This window comes from Magallana gigas, chromosome 9 (genome assembly GCF_963853765.1).
Source record: "Magallana gigas chromosome 9, xbMagGiga1.1, whole genome shotgun sequence".
Classification (NCBI taxonomy): domain Eukaryota; kingdom Metazoa; phylum Mollusca; class Bivalvia; order Ostreida; family Ostreidae; genus Magallana; species Magallana gigas.
In genome coordinates, this window is record NC_088861.1 from 19628387 (window position 1) to 19644793 (window position 16407).

The window sequence follows — 16407 nt, forward strand, 5'->3', positions numbered from 1 at the left end:
TTGGCATGAATTTATTTATAATTATATTACACACGAATTGACAACAGGTTTTAAGCTCTAATATATTCTGTTTGTCTGCAAAACAGTTTTTCCTATTTCACTGAAAAAATACAAAAAAATTCGTATAAAATAACTGAAAGCCGATATTGATCTCTGTTTTGTGGAATCATGTTTCAAAAAAGATTCTCTATCGATCCATAAAATAAAATTTTGGTGTGTCGAGGAACCTTAAATAATTAATTCTATTAAAAAATCGTTTAATATATTTTTTATTTCAGAAACTATTATAGAAAGAAAGCGGTAAACATTAATATTAACAACGTTATTGCTTTACTAGGATTGAAAAATGAATAGAAACTGATGTATCCTATAGCTAAGTTATCACCTGTCTTTCGGTATAATAGTTTATTGCATGAACGTTCGGGAAATACGAGGATTTATTCCCCCGGAAAAATCTTATTTCCCTCGGGCGTTGCCCTCGGGAAATATGATTTTTCATGGAGGAATAAAACTTCATATTTCCCTCACAATCATACAATAAATGTATAATGTCACATACATGCATTCCCGATGCAGTCATTCAAAATATAACGTTACACTGAATGTAAATATCAATCGATGGCCTCCTCATCCGTGTTAAACGGTTCATACAGAAAAGAGCCGTTCTGTTCTTCTGTAATTGTCAATTTTGTTTTATCTTATTATTTTATTTTTAGATAATGCACTATTTAACAAAACGGTGATTTTATTTTGAATTCAATATGCTTCTATCTATAACAATATCTTAGGTATGTCAAGCTCTTAATTTTTTTTTTTCAAATCAGAGTGAAAACATTGCCTCATATACTTGTGGCCTCAAAGACTACAAAAGACCTGAATCCATTACTGTGCAATGTATGTGACCTTCATGCGCAAATCTAAATTGCATGCCCTTCATAACTCAAGGTTATCTCCCAATGGAATAGATTCCTGCCTGTGTATGAAATCAATCAAGTAATGAATACATGTATTTTCGTTTTAAATTTTTTAAAGCCATTTACAAAAAAAAAAAAACACTGGATGTAACTGCAACCATCAGCATTTTATTTCAATGTCAGTTAAAACCAACAAAGATTGGTTAGCATGAAAACATGATGTACTCTTTCAAATATACTTCCAAGAAGAAGAAAAAAGGCTTAACTCAAACAAGACAGATCCCAAGTTTCAGTAATACAAATAAAGCACCATAAAATCATTTTAAATTCAACTTAAAAGAGAATTGAAAAAAATCAATTCAATAGATTTTTAGAGGGAAAGTATAAAGCTGTTTTCAGACATGTACATTAATTGAAGGAGAAAAATTCAGAACTAGCAATTCAGGAGCGAAAGAAATTTTCTTCCGTTACTTTTTTGGGGGGAAAAATCAAATGAAATTTAACAAGTAATGTTACAACCGTGTAATAACAATGCTTATTCAAAACACGCAACAATCATTGCGAAGAATCTGGAGACCTGTGATATGAAGTGTTGTTATGGCAACAAGGTTACATGCTTTGCACACTCAAAATATAAAACAATAAATGCCCTGTCCACATAATACAGTCAGATATTTATAAAGAACAAACAAAAAGTGTTTTTAAGTATGTACAAAATAAATTGAGGATGTTATACAAGTTGTAAAGTCTTACAGGTGATATAGTAATGTGGGGGCAAATATAGAGCATTCATTTTGGTTATTTCAGCACTTTTTGTCAATAATAAAGAAATATAGCTGCAACCCTTTTCCACAAAAGTCAAACTTTTTTTGGCTAAAACCACAGGTTCAAATGACAAAAAAATACATTAAATAAATTTCCTTTTCAAAAAAAAAGAATTTCAACTTTTCCTCCAAAGAAAAAGTTCAACAAAATAAATTAGCTTTTTATTTACTGATGTCGTGACCAGCAGATTATTTAGTAGTAAAGGAGGCTTGGTTTTCGAGTACAACATTGTTCTGGTTAAATGTCGGTCAAGCAGTTGACATGTACACTGTACACAGATCAAAAAGACACGGGGGTTTTAACATTCAGGAGATAAATATACAGTAGTTTACCAATTTTTCATCACTTATAGTGCCTTAATTTCTCCCTACACGATCTGTTTAGAAATGAAGGAGGGATTAATATGTGTTTGTAACCTAGAAGTCCACAGGTTATTTTTTTCCCTTATCATCAACAGAAAGAAAGAAAGAAAAGTACCATCAGATAAATGATTACACACTTTGCACCATATAATGCACAGTTTCACTAGACGTAAGTTTTGATACTGGTCATTTGAACACATCAGTCGTCTCTTATAAATCCACAGAATGAAGTGCATGTGTGCGCTAACAGGAATTCAGTCCAGTGAATGATCTTAGACTAAGTCTACATAAATACTAAACAGAGGATCATCTCATTTAATGCATAGCAATATCCATCACATACTCAAAAAAAAAAAAAATTAATAAAAACTATCAAAACAAAATTCATTTGACTGCATTCCTCTCCTGTACATCATAAGTTAATTGCAAAAAATATATATATTCATATCATATATGTAAATAACAATTTGAATAAAAATGAAAATTTTTTCCTAGATTCCACTTGTGTTTGTCTGGTGTTGGTTTTTATAATTGGTTTCTTGGTGGGTGTTTGGCGTCAGAACGCTTTACCGGGAGTATCCAAACTCCTTGGCATCGTCTTCAGTGAAGTCTCCATATCTCCACATGTTCTCCTGAAATTCAACAACATTGCATGAGGAGAATAGTTACGTATTTTGAGTATAAGTACATCATGCATCTAATATTTTTCTCCATTCAATCATTTAAATAATTCCTGGTAAACAAAAAGTCTGTTTACAGTGCACAGCAGGTGTCAAGCACAATGCCCTGCACAGACCACATTAATTAACTTCAAGAACAAGATATCTGTGAGCCAATGCTCACTAGTGATACCCCCGCTTTGATGTGAATATGCAAAATAAGCAAAGTCGACATTTAACAGAAAGCTGGCATCCGATTGGTACAGAAATATATCCCACAATATGGCATGCCTAAACAAATAGTGTGTTAAAATTTCAAGCATCTGCAATAAATAGCTGCTGAGAAATCTTTGAGGAAAATTGGTTTGAAAATTTTGGCTAAAATAAACAAAGTACTCATTTAACAGGAAGTTGACGTCTGATTGATACAAAAATATATCCCACAATATGGCATGCCAAAACAAATAGTGTATTAAAATTTCAAGCATCTGCAATAAAAAGTTGCTGAGAAATCTTTGACGGAAATTTCTTTGAAATTGTTGGCTAAAAATAAACAAAGTACTCATTTAACAGGAAGTTGACGTCCAATTGGTACAAAAATACATCCCACGATACAGCATGCTTATACAAATACTGTGTAAAAATTTCAAGCATCTGCGATAAACAGTTGCTGAGAATATTTTGACAAAAATTTGTTTGAAAATTTTTGCTAAAAATAAACAAAGTCGTCATTTAACAGGAAGTTGACATCTGATTGGTACAAAAATATATCCCACAATATGGCATGCCAAAACAAATAGTGTGTTAAAATTTCAAGCATCTGCGATAAATAGCTGCTGAGAAATCTTTGACGGAAATATGTTTGAAAATTTTGGCGAAAAATGAACAAAGTACTCATTTAACAGGAAGTTGACGTCCAATTGGTACAAAAATACCCACAATAAAGCATGCTTATACAAATACTGTGTAAAAATTTCAAGCATCTGCGATAAACAGTTGCTGAGAATTCTTTGACAAAAATTTGTTTGAAAATTTTTGCTAAAAATAAACAAAGTCGTCATTTAACAGGAAGTTGACATCTGATTGGTACAAAAATATATCCCACAATATGGCATGCCAAAACAAATAGTGTGTTAAAATTTCAAGCATCTGCGATAAATAGCTGCTGAGAAATCTTTGACGGAAATATGTTTGAAAATTTTGGCTAAAAATGAACAAAGTACTCATTTAACAGGAAGTTGACGTCCAATTGGTACAAAAATACATCCCACGATATAGCATGCTTATACAATTACTGTGTAAAAATTTCAAGCATCTGCGATAAATAGTTGCTGAGAATTCTTTGACAAAAATTTGTTTGAAAATTTTTGCTAAAAATAAACAAAGTCGTCATTTAACAGGAAGTTGACGTCTGATTGGTACAAAAATATATCCCACGATATGGCATGCCTATACAAATATTGTGTAAAAATTTCAAGCATCTGCGATAAATAGTTGCTGAGAAATCTTTGACGAAAATTTGTTTGAAAATTTTAGTTAAAAAATAAGCAAAGTCGTCATTTAACAGGAAGTTGACGTCCGATTGGTACAAAAATATATCCCACGATATGGCATGCCTTAACAAACAGTGTGTAAAAATTTCAAGCATCTGCGATAAATAGTTGCTGAGATAAATGCGACAGAAATTTTTGTTACGGACGGACAGACAGACAGACAGACACACAAGGGTAAAACAGTATACCCCCTCTCCTTCGGAGCGAGGGTATAATAAAGGAAGGTTATTCTTTATGATCATAATGAGAAAGTCTGTTGGACTCTAATTCCAAAATGAATGACTTTTTGGTATAATAATGTTTAAGCAGTGTTAAAATTGGTGGGTACGGTGCAACAATATTCCTGAAAACAGTAAATTTTCTCATATGTATATGTATATATGTATGTATATGTATAATGTTAAAGTTTTATATTACCAAATCAATCTTTATTTCTATTGAATCAGTGTTTGAGATTTTTAAAGATTTCAGTCAACAATGAAATCCAATAAAACTGTTGTTCATCCTAAAACATGATGAAACCACAGTATCAATGAAATTCAATATACTGGCCTATACAACAATTCCACAGTCATTTCCAAATCACTGGCAGCCAGAGCGAGCTGATATATCCCAAACAGACATTCCCACCACACACTTACTCTTGCTGTTTTGGCCTTTTCCTGAGCCTTCACGTAGTCAGACACAAGTTTGGCCAGGCGCTTCTCTCGACGTCTCTCAGCCAATAGAAATCCGCTGCTGACCAGTTTCTGGGCCACGTCTTCCTTCGTCTCCGGGTTCACCAGGCTGACGTACTCCAATCCGCCGACTTTGTACTCCACATTCATGTTCAACTGTCTGTTTGCTATTTCATCATAGAAAGCGTCCTCAGCATCGTTCTTGAAGTCCTCCTACAATTTAAAAATATTAGTAATTATTTAATAAGTGCTTATATGTTATATCTCTTTGACAAATGTACACTACATTAAAACCTCGACCATGTATCATAATTCAAACAGAGCTCTTTAGAATCTATATTATTAAACATTTTTTATTAGTAACCACTCTTTAAAATCTATAATATTAAACACTTTTTTACTATTAACCAGATTGGTTTAGAGAGTCTTGACTTCCCCTTTTTCCAACACTTACATCTGGTGGGAGGGCTACACAGGCCAGGCAGTACTCTGTGGCTTGTGGGGCCAGGGTCTGGAAGGAGGCCGGTAAGGTGGCTAGGCTGGTGGCCGTCGTTTGCTCTTTCTGATAAACAAACAATATCAATATTATCATGGCTTCAATTTTCAACACAAGACTACACATCATATTTGCATAAGGTTTTCCAGTTCAAAATCCAAAACATTTTCTGTGCTTACATTTCCATAATCAATGAACAGGACAGTGACTTTTGATCCATCCACTCTCTCCACTTTGGCTCTGTACCTATAATGCAGATGGACAAGGTATTATCAGTCATGTGTACATCAGATAGCAAATACATGTACCTCAGTTTTTTCGACATATTAATCTTATAACATGTTTTAAAATTAAATGTTTATAATCATAAAGATATTGTAAAGGAATAAATACATATTTTAAAAATGTTGTCACAAACTAGAATTTGTTCCAATTCTGATTGTGGCTACATAAAACACAAGTTACTGGAAATCTTTCTATGGAGGAATGATATAAATGTATACTTCTTTACATGTACTTAATGCACAGTGCTTGTATCTATCACATCTTTTCACGACTCTATTCATACCATTCGCTGTCCTGTGAGAACTTGGCAGCACACATGTCGTTCCTCTTGGGTGTATAGGCCCCGGGGAGAGGTGGATTGGCGGTCATGTCCTGGCGGAGCTGCTCCATCAAATTCTCCAGCTGTGGCCCGTTGTCCACCAGCTGAGCGAAGAACTTCAGATCGGCGGTCACCTCCGTCACCACCACAGACTTGTAGCTCACGTTCCTCTCCGTGTTGTCCTCCACCACCTCCTCCACCTCTGTCACCTCTTGGTAGTCCTTCCAAAACTGTAAAACGAACACAACCAATTTACAAGAATGTGAACCCCTTTTAGTGCCACTCTCTGAAAAAATTCTAAAACATTAAAGCAAGTTCTTTTTGAAGATTTAAATGTACAAAATCAATCCTTTTTTTTACTAAAGGAGTCTAAGTCAAAAAAAAAATTTCAATGCTTTAAATCTTTGAGAATTAACGTAATTTTTAAGATTCTACAACAAAATCCATCATGTTTTGCTTCGCTCTAACTTACGTTGCGGCGGTTCCTCTTGGCGTTTTCCTCGGCAATCTGCAGCTGTTTGTAGTAGTTGCTGCGCTCGGCCGTGAAGTGGACCTTGGCTAGCCCCTCCTCTACCAGAGCCACCGACAGGTTGGTGTTGTCCACAAACAGCCACCCAATGAAGTTACCTCCCTTGTCCATCGTCTCAACTCGTACTTCCACCTAAATAGCAAATAATATGAAAAATATGTAACTATTTTGCTCCCAACACATGTTCTCATCATAAGTAAGGGCACATACATAATAATTCAAAAATGCATATTCATTAATTCTAACATTACAACACAATGAAACTATTATGTATATGACTATGTTTTAAAACTCTTAAGGGCACATCTGTCTTAAGTTAAAAATACTCAATCATTTTTTCTTTATTCCAACCAATTCATTTTACATAGTCTACAACTAATATAACAAAAACATATTGTTTTATTCTTCTAATGGTGTAAAGAGTTACCTCTCTTTGCAAACACATTTCTTTTGTGAACTGAAGAGCTTCGTCCCCGTAAGGTTCGGACTGAGACATCTGTCCCCCGGGCAGGGGTCTGGCACCTCGGGGGCACTCAATACCTACAACAGGCCAACATCTCTATGAAGATTTCTAGTCAAAGTACTCTAGATATTTGCAATTCAGTGCAAAGTCAATAATTGTTATAAATATTCCTGCATACAGATATGTATTGAAAGGAAATGAAATTGTGTTATTGTTCACATGACGTCAATGAAGCTACTTTATCACCTTGATTTAATTTAATAAAATTTCATAACAGATTACTGTGATGAATTTCTCTTTAGCAATATGCCCTAGTATCAATGTTGCAAATTCATTCTGAACATTTTCCTCATACTGTGGAATCATTATAATTCGTGGTTGCTCAATTTTCGTGGTATTCGTGGGTAGCCTTCACCAACAAATTTATATCCTCAACGAAAACTAATTATAAAAGATTTAGTTTACCATCTGAAACTTAAAAGTTGATGCATCCACGAAATTACATCCCAACGAACATGCAAAAAAAACCCACAATCCACGAAAATTGGCCCTCACGAAATAAAATGATCCCACAGTACTGTGGAATCATTAGAATTGGTGGTGGCTCAATTTTCGTGGTATTTGTGGGTAGCTTTCCCCCACGAATTTTAATCCTCAACGAATACAATATTAGAAAGAGTTATGAAACAGTGACCGACACATCCACGAAATTACATCCCCACGAATGAGCAAAAAAGTAACAATCCACGAAAATTGGCCCCCACAAAATAAAATGATTCCACGGTATTGGGCAGTGAGTAGTTAAGGTTGTAACATTGATGTAGGGTACCTGATATGAGGAAGGTGGTGAGACATGTTTCCTTGGGTAGGTAGAGGCGGACACGGGAACCGCTGGCCACGAACTCCACGATGGCCTCTGTCTTACCCGCCCTCTGTAGGAACGGCAGGAACTGCTTACACTTGTTCAAGTCCTGTACAAAGAGAAAAACAGTCACGTAATGTCAAAACATGAACTTAATTTGTCAGCCTCAAAACTTTAAATGATTGATTCTACTTTCTGGAGATGACAGAGATGCCAATTAATTATTATCCCTCACCATCCCCCAAAAGATTCTCCCGCACCTAACTCGAAAATAATTGTTAGCCACTATCCATTTACAATCAAAATTTGGTTTTTTGTTACTTTCACTTCTATTTTTGAAATCTCTTGCTGTTTCCTCTCAGTCTTTTTTAAAACAAAACTACTTACCCCAGAGACATCGGCCACCCTATGAATTGGTGCCTCTTTCTTGGAATGTAGGCCCACGCCCTTCTTCTGGGCTCTAGCTTCTGCTGCCAGCAATTCATCGTAGTGTTCAGACCTCTGGTCATCTTCCATTCTGTAGCGCACCACTGTGGCCAGACCTTTCCCAACCAAAGCCTCACCGACATTACTGTAACAAAGGGGAAACAACAACAATGAACATCAGACACCAAAATATGCCATTTGTATTGAGCAGCACTGACGGTGAGCTATTTTTTTATGTCCAAACAAATGTAGATCATCAAATCACTTCTTTACATCTAATACAAACTGAAATATGATTTTTCCAGCATTTGTAAGCAACACAAATGAGAGAAGAGATTCTTACATTCCTGAAATGGTGACGGTACAGCAAGTTTTCTCGGGGAAATTGTTGTTGGCAGGCTGAATGTAATCCACCTGAACGTTCACCTAGAAATCAAAACAAACAATTATTTAAATGCACCTGCATACAACCCGATTTTCCAATTCCAAATCAACATATTAATATTCAGATTTCCGACATCCACTACAGAGAGTCCTTTTTCTTTGCAATACCATTCCAGTTTAAGTATTACCATATAAAGCATGACACAGTACAGATATAGAATAGAGCATTATCCATAGCTTACCTTTTTACCAATGAGTTTCTTCCTCAGGAATTCTCTGGCCTCGAACATGTATGGGACGTCATAGAGCGGGCGTCCGCGGGGTTTTGGTGTGGAGTCTGTGGAATCTGCGGGAGCAGGGGCGTTCCTATAATACAAAACCCACTATGTATAAACGTACATGTTTAGTGTCAAAGACATTCTTACATTTTTCCCTGAATATTCAAAAGTACACCCAAAGCTTAGCAAAACCCATCTGTTAAGAGATGAAGTATTTTGTAGGCTTTAAAGTACTGAGTCAAATGTAAATTTTTTTGTATGAATTAACTGATGTATGGATCATTATATCTTTTATACCTTGGGGGTCTGATGCTGGAAAGGAACACCTTCTTGAACAGGTTTTTGTCTGTCTTCACCACTAGCGCATCGCCATTGACAACTTCCACAACCTGAACCACAAAATCAGTCAGTGAACAATTTTAACTAGAGTTTTTAAGTCTTGTATTGTATTTAGTGACTTTATCTTACATGAATGTCCGTTTTACCAAAATAACATGTACATTTAACAACAACGTAGGTTCTCTGTATCCAAAATACCATTAAAATGGTGTGATGTAAAAAGGTATCGATTGTACAAATCTTTTTTACTTCCATTGCGAAGTTCAAGATTTCTTACCTTTCCACTGAAAGTCTTGTCCTTGATGTCAACTGTGGGTCCTGATGGAGAATAATCCTTCCAAAGCCTGGCCTTCTTTTCTTTGGCAATTCTGAACATAGATTGAGAAGTACCATACACACTCTTGTCTTATAAAGCCTTAGAGATTTCAATTCACAGACTGAGATGTCATACTGACCACAGAGAAGTCAGACAGACCACAGAAAGGTCAAACCAGTTAGTGAGAGGTCGGGCTAACCACAGAGGTCAAATCAACCACAGAAAGGTCAGACAGACCACAAAGAGGTTAAAACAACCTCAGAGAGGTCAGATCAACCTACCCTGCACATCACTAGTATACATACACCATACAGACACTCACTTTTCAGCTGCTCTCAGTTTGTCAGCTCCCTGAGTGACCACTCCCATGCTCCAGTCGACACAGCGGGCGAACCCCTCCCTCAGCAGCAGCTCAGCAATGTTACCGTTCTACAACAACAAAATCATGCAGTCAGTCTCCATCAAAACTTTATAATTTTGATTTGAAGAGGTATATTTATCCACTAAAAAAAAAGTAGGCTGTTTTAGAATTTTTTCCCTAAAAGTTTACTTTTCCAACTGTAACAATGATACAAATGTCTCTTCCTCCCTCTTATTTGAAAGCTTCATTTTCCTTTTTCAATTATTTTATTTGTTTACAAATCTAATTCATCGTTTACACACATACCGGGTGTAGCACGGTCCCCAGCAGGTTATTATTGGACACGCCTTCCAGGATGATCTGTACGTCCCTTTGAAGTAGTCGTACCTCTGTGAAATACTTGGCTTCCTCCGCAAACAGCTCGGGCACCTGCTTACCGCTTTCATCTTGTTTGAACATCGGACACTGTCAAGCAAGGATAAAAACACTAGTACTCAGAAAACACCATGATACCACAGAGAGGATAAGGTAGTTTAAAACATCCATGTCTATGTATATTTAAAAGAATTTGAACAAAAATCTATTCTGTACAGTTACATGATGTCAGCAAAAGATATCAAATGGCTATGTAGTTTTTCCAGAAGGCAAAAATAGGGTACTCACCTTAATTCCTGACAGCATGATGGTGACATAATCAAACGATGGCAGGAGGAAAGCTCGAACAGTACAACCATCCCTCACGTGCTCAATCACAGCTGGAAAGAAACCAAAAATCTGGTTACACCTCTAAACAAAAGTTATCTTACCTAAATGTCACCAAAGATTTATCAGCCTGAATACAATTCTTTATAAATAGTAAAAAGGGATCCCCTCTACTCAATATTTTTCCAAGACCTATAGACTGAAGATACACACTTTAATAGCTCTAAATATTGGACTTGACGTTGCAAGTATTTCTGAACTTAGTGACAATATTGTAATAATATGGCCCATGTTCAAGGGGTTTAAGTTGGGTGTTAAGTATAAAAACCTCTTACCATCGATAGGCTTGTTGTGATGAGAGTCCACAAAGTTGCGAGCGTTTTCTACTGTCCACTTTACATTGCGTATATGTTTGGCTGCCTCAGCTGTGTTCCATTTGCCCTTCCCAGCAGACTTTGCGGCATCCTCCAACTGGATCAACTGTTGCTGGCCTTGACTGTCAATTAAGGGAATTTTTCTTAGAATTCATTAAGTTTTCCATAAAGTTAAAATTTTAATTAAGACAGCAATCCTTCAAAATACTTTAAAGTCATTTCTAAAATACTTTAAATTTTTTTTTTTAGATAATCAACATGATCAAATATTAAATACCAAATATAATTGAATTTTGAGAATTTCAAACGAAAAGCAGACATTCAAATAAGGTAAATGCATAGTATATAACGAATATAAACGCAACACATTTATGATGGGTTCTGTATTAATGGTTTATAATTCCTATCAAAGGAACATGTTTACAAAACCAATTCGTACTCATCAAGCTTGAGCCCTCCTCGTCGGACTTCTACCAGACCTTCAGACACTAAAGCCTCTGTGATGTTTTCTCCTGTAGCAATATCTGCAACACAGAGACATAAACAATTGTATTTCATTAATATCCCTATGGTATGCAACAATGCAGGCATTTCAAAAGCAATATTGTACTTACAATTTGATAAAAAAAAAACTAAAATTCTAAAAGCATGAAATTACAAACATATTTTACGCAAGTACTTAATTTCGAAATTCAGCCATTTTCTATTAAATTGCAAGAACATGAAACTGCGAATGCCAAATTTTCATCATAGTTTCATGTAGTTTACATATGTCCAAAAAAATAAAAGCAAGATCTTAAAAATTTGCAAGATGCACTTCTTGTGATTTTATGCGGATATAAATTCCTCGCGCTTAAATAGGAATCTACAGTAATTTTCATACCTATGTCTGATGTCAATGGTTGAGTTAAAACAAAAAAGATACTGAGATGATCTGTAGGCATTTACATTGCTTATTTCTATTAGATGCATGCTCCTCGGTTGACAAAAACAAAAACTCACCTTTCCCCAGGTAAACACAGCCATATTCACGGCCGGTCCCTGGCACAGTGTATTCTATAACAAAAGCCACTTCTTTACCAATGAGTTTTTTCCTCAGATATTCTCTGGCTTCCCAGGCAAAGGGCTGAAACACAACAAAGAATTTTGCTTTTATACGTATATGCAAATCAAATACAATCATAATAACCCATTCATATAAATGAATATTTTTTTGTTTAATAAAACCAGGGACGAATCCGCAATTTAAGGAAATACAGAAGTTTTACAAAATTAAGAAGAACCTTAAGATATTGGGATTAAAATTATCAAAATATTTTTATTGAAACTTAAACCTAAAGGATTATATACAGGTCTAAATAAGAATATCATAAATATAATTTTAAAGTTAAACATTTTCCAAAAATTGAATATATTTCTGTTTTCGAAAAAAATTACATTAAATTTTTATTAATGAAAAATACTATTCATTTTAGACATTTTTAGATTAATTTTTTTGAACCTTAGCAGATAGAGCATTTAATTATCTGAAAGTTATCAGATTTATTTTTAATTGTTTATAGTTTAATCATCTAGGTCTAATGGTTTGCCCTATGTTATTGTTTATATTAATTTTAAATGATTTTTTACGACAATTGATATACCTGTCATTTAAGTAAAATTGTAATCAATAAAAGGAATGTAATCCCAAGATTTCTTATTTCAAATTGGCACTTTATCAATTTTTACCAAGAGAAATTCACAGGAACAAAAACAAATTTTTTACTGAGATTTGTAATGAAAAATGTTGAGACACCTTTTCTCCATTCAGAGGTACGGTGCTTGGGACTAGTGCTGAAACGAATACCATAAATCAGTATTCGAATATTCGTGAGTACTATTCGATTCGTATTCGAATATTCGTAGACGTCATAGACAATGTATTAAGCATATATGATAGTTTGTATTACGAAGTGGGTGTATGTGTAGACTGCTTAAACAGGTCAGTTTGAAGTTGACACTTCATGCATGAGTATCCATTGAATTGGGTGCGCATTTAATTTTTAAGCAAATAATAATATACTGATTTTTTAAAAATTTCCATCAACTACAATCAAAAGATTTATTACTTCTATAATAATATCCTGCAGTCCTGACTCCTGTATGAGACCGATACGTAACTTTGTAAGTCAGTCCAAATATTTCCGCCATGTTTGATATAGTATTAAACAGAAAACTGATAACGCTCATAACTCCGGAAATGTTCTGTTTATTTAAAAAAACAAAACAAATTATATCGAAGTATCTTTTAAAAAAAACTTTCGATGTACCTTTCGATATTAACTCTCCGTAGCTCACACTCGTTCAAACAGTTAAGCAATTTTTTTCTTCAGCGTCTGACATGAATTAAAAAATCTAGAATGTTTGTCTCCGTTCGATGTAAACCCTGCTTTTACTTTCAAGGTAAACAAGCATGGCGGAAGAGTCTATTACTGGGTTAAGTAATAGACTCTACCAAGCATGGCAGTCATAAATGGCTTTATATTTACTTTCCTTCCGAGTAAAATGAAATAACACGATGCTGCATAGTTTACAGTGCTTGATATGGGTGTTTAACATGTGATCGAATATTCGAATGCTAAATATACATTCGAATATTAGAAATTTACTATTCATTCGCGAATATTCGGACATTCGTTTCAGCACTACTCGGGACAACTTCAACAATTTATTAATGTTATCATCTGGGGTACTTTCTTGTTGTTAGCAATCCAAATTCCCTGTAGACTTTTTTATTTTTTGCAATGCAATGAAACCTGACAAACTAGAGGGGACAACTTCCATAAATAAAATCTTGGAATTTTTCCATACTTTTGAAAGAACATTGTTTGAACCCTGAAGTATTAATATATATATCAAATATTTGAAGAAAATATGCTGCATAAATATCTTGGGACAGAGTATAATACACATGTGCCTTACCTCATCCTTTGTTTCCACATTATCCTGTGCTGGGTTTGGTCTTCGAGCCATGCGTGGGGCTGTGATATTAGAGAAACAGATTGTTTTCTCTGGTGGTGGCCCACCTTTTGGCTGGCCTCTAATGACCACTGCATCTCCTGAGAGAACCTAGAAGTAGAGTGTGTGTATATACATAAGTAATAATGCAGGGAATAACCCTTTAAATTTTTTAAATATGGTATGAAATATCAGATAAAACAGTATGGAAAAATTAACAAATGTATCTTTAGTGAAACTTTGTTACTTTAATCCAAAATAATTCATTAGTATGAACCTAAATAGAAAACATATGTATTCATCATAATCATCATATTGGCACAAATCTGAATCAAATCATATTATTTTACTGTCGCTTTTGCAATTTAAATACGATATTATCGTTCGTAATATCTGCCTGTGTATATTTCATACGATATATTATGATTTTCAGGATATTTTTTCTTCAGTTTCTGTGGTTTAACATCTGTTCTGATCTAACGTTACACATATGCACATGGCTCTCGACAAAATTCCCAAGTTTCGATTTCTCCTTTTGAAATGGAAACAATCCAATTTTTAACCAAAATTTAAAATTAACAAACATTTTTGGCTACAAAATTACTTAATTGATTTATCATTTATTTTACCTGTTTCACAATTCCTTTATGAACAGCTGTTTGCGATGTACTCATGTTGTTTTGACTCGTGGACTGTCACGTTGAAAAAGGAAGTCTACTTTGTCACGTGGATAAATATTTAAAACTGAAAACGAATTTTGAAGTTTGCCTTAGGCAACACAAATACAAGAAAACAATTCCCTGAATTGTACAAATGACATATCCTCTGGGTAGACTTGTGAAAATGAAAACACGTGAAACGTCTTTTTCGCCGGTGTTGGTGATGTGGCGAGATCAGATTCATTAGTGCGTTTTCTTTACTCCGGTTTTTATGATGAAAATTAAGCATTAAGTTGATAATGACTGTAGTTTCATTTGAGGTAAACTTTACAAATTATGTACACTGTGACTCGTGTATAACATACATAAACTCATAATCGATCCCATAAAATTAAATCATTGTTCTTATTTTGTGTGCATTTTTGTTGTTAATTTTAGACTTTTTGTTCCGGATATTTTCGGAAAATCAAAAGAGGCGGATCAATCATTTTGTGTTAACGTTACGCCTGCAGAAAGTTGGTTTAACAAAAAAACCCACACATAAAACGCTAAGATTACATAGGCGTCGGAAGCAAATTGAAAGTGGGGGGGCTAGACTAATCCTCAGAAATATTGAGAAAAAAGTAATTCCCAAAATCATGGAAATCCTAATCCGGGGGGGGGGGGGGGGGGGGGGGGGAGTATACCTATACTTCCAAAAAAAAAATATTACTTATCCAACTTTTCTTTTCCAAAATCATGAAATTCCTAATCCGTGGGGGGGGGGGGGGGGGGGGGCTAGTCTGCTTCTGAATCTAACTTTTCAATCTTTCAAGGTAAATTTAGGAACAATAATCTTTCTTGCGAGAAAAAGTGGGGGGGCTGAACCCTCTATCATGCTATGTTTCTAATGGTTAGGTATAACTTTGCAAAAAAAGTGGGGGGGCTAAGCCCCCCTAGCCCCCCCGGTTCCGACGCCTATGTGATTAGGTAGCCTGACGAATGGACAGAGCTCTGGATCTCGTAATCAATGACAGCAAACCAGTCTAACAGTGCAATGACACTTTTATTGGTTATGCACTGATACAGTATGCATTGATACGGAACTCATAATTAATATAGGCCTACAGGCAATAGACGGGCGTGAAGTTAACGCTTTCAATAAATAAGAGCAGAATAATCAAGAACAATTATAAAATTCTTACCTTAAAATATCTTTAAATAAAAAAAAACAAATCCTGAGTTGATCATGATATACATTTTAAGTTATGTCGTCAAAAGTAAATGAACTGTTCTTAATTCTGAAAGTAAAAACAAATATGCATTATGACTATTGTATAAAGTAGTCATAATGCAACAAAAAAAATGCGTCAGAGGGATAGAATTAAGAACAAACATTATTATTAATGAAGTTCAACTTTACTTTATTTCTTATGGTGCCGCGTTGTCTAAGTTACAATATAAAAATTATTTTATTCAAGATATATTACCATTTGGTATTTTTACTTTCAAGTTCAAATCCGGTTCAATCTACCCCCCCCCCCCCCTTTATTAATCAAATTTGCCGCCCCAATATGAAATCCCTCCGACGCCCATCTGAGGTTGGATATTTGTATTTTTAGTACTTTGATAATATTTCTAATATATA

At 34.8% G+C, this 16407-nt stretch overlaps 1 protein-coding gene across 1 annotated transcript; it reads right to left on the minus strand.

Moving 5' to 3' along the window:
• Positions 1-1060: 1060 nt before the first annotated feature.
• Positions 1061-15025, minus strand: LOC105345331 (staphylococcal nuclease domain-containing protein 1). The gene is made up of 21 exons (XM_011453451.4): positions 14751-15025; positions 14086-14232; positions 12127-12250; positions 11564-11648; positions 11086-11246; positions 10712-10803; positions 10355-10513; positions 10010-10116; positions 9649-9739; positions 9330-9421; positions 8997-9120; positions 8714-8796; positions 8332-8515; positions 7912-8053; positions 7047-7159; positions 6563-6751; positions 6055-6320; positions 5666-5732; positions 5445-5552; positions 4955-5203; positions 1061-2733 (listed from the first exon to the last, which is right to left on the minus strand). The coding sequence occupies exons 1-21, from the start codon at positions 14793-14795 to the stop codon at positions 2668-2670; spliced, it is 2694 nt and encodes an 897-aa protein (XP_011451753.3). The 5' UTR covers positions 14796-15025; the 3' UTR covers positions 1061-2667.
• Positions 15026-16407: the final 1382 nt, after the last annotated feature.

What these genes read in the sequence shown, in the direction of transcription:
- LOC105345331 (XM_011453451.4), bottom strand. Translation starts at nt 14,795, where the DNA reads ATGAGTACATCGCAAACAGCTGTTCATAAAGGAATTGTGAAACAG. An exon ending in CACCACCTTCCTCATATCAG is followed by an intron (nt 7,160 to 7,911) that starts GTACCCTACATC and finishes GGCCTGTTGTAG; the next exon opens with GTATTGAGTGCCCCCGAGGT. An exon ending in CCAAGAGGAACCGCCGCAAC is followed by an intron (nt 6,321 to 6,562) that starts GTAAGTTAGAGC and finishes TTCGTTTTACAG; the next exon opens with TTTTGGAAGGACTACCAAGA.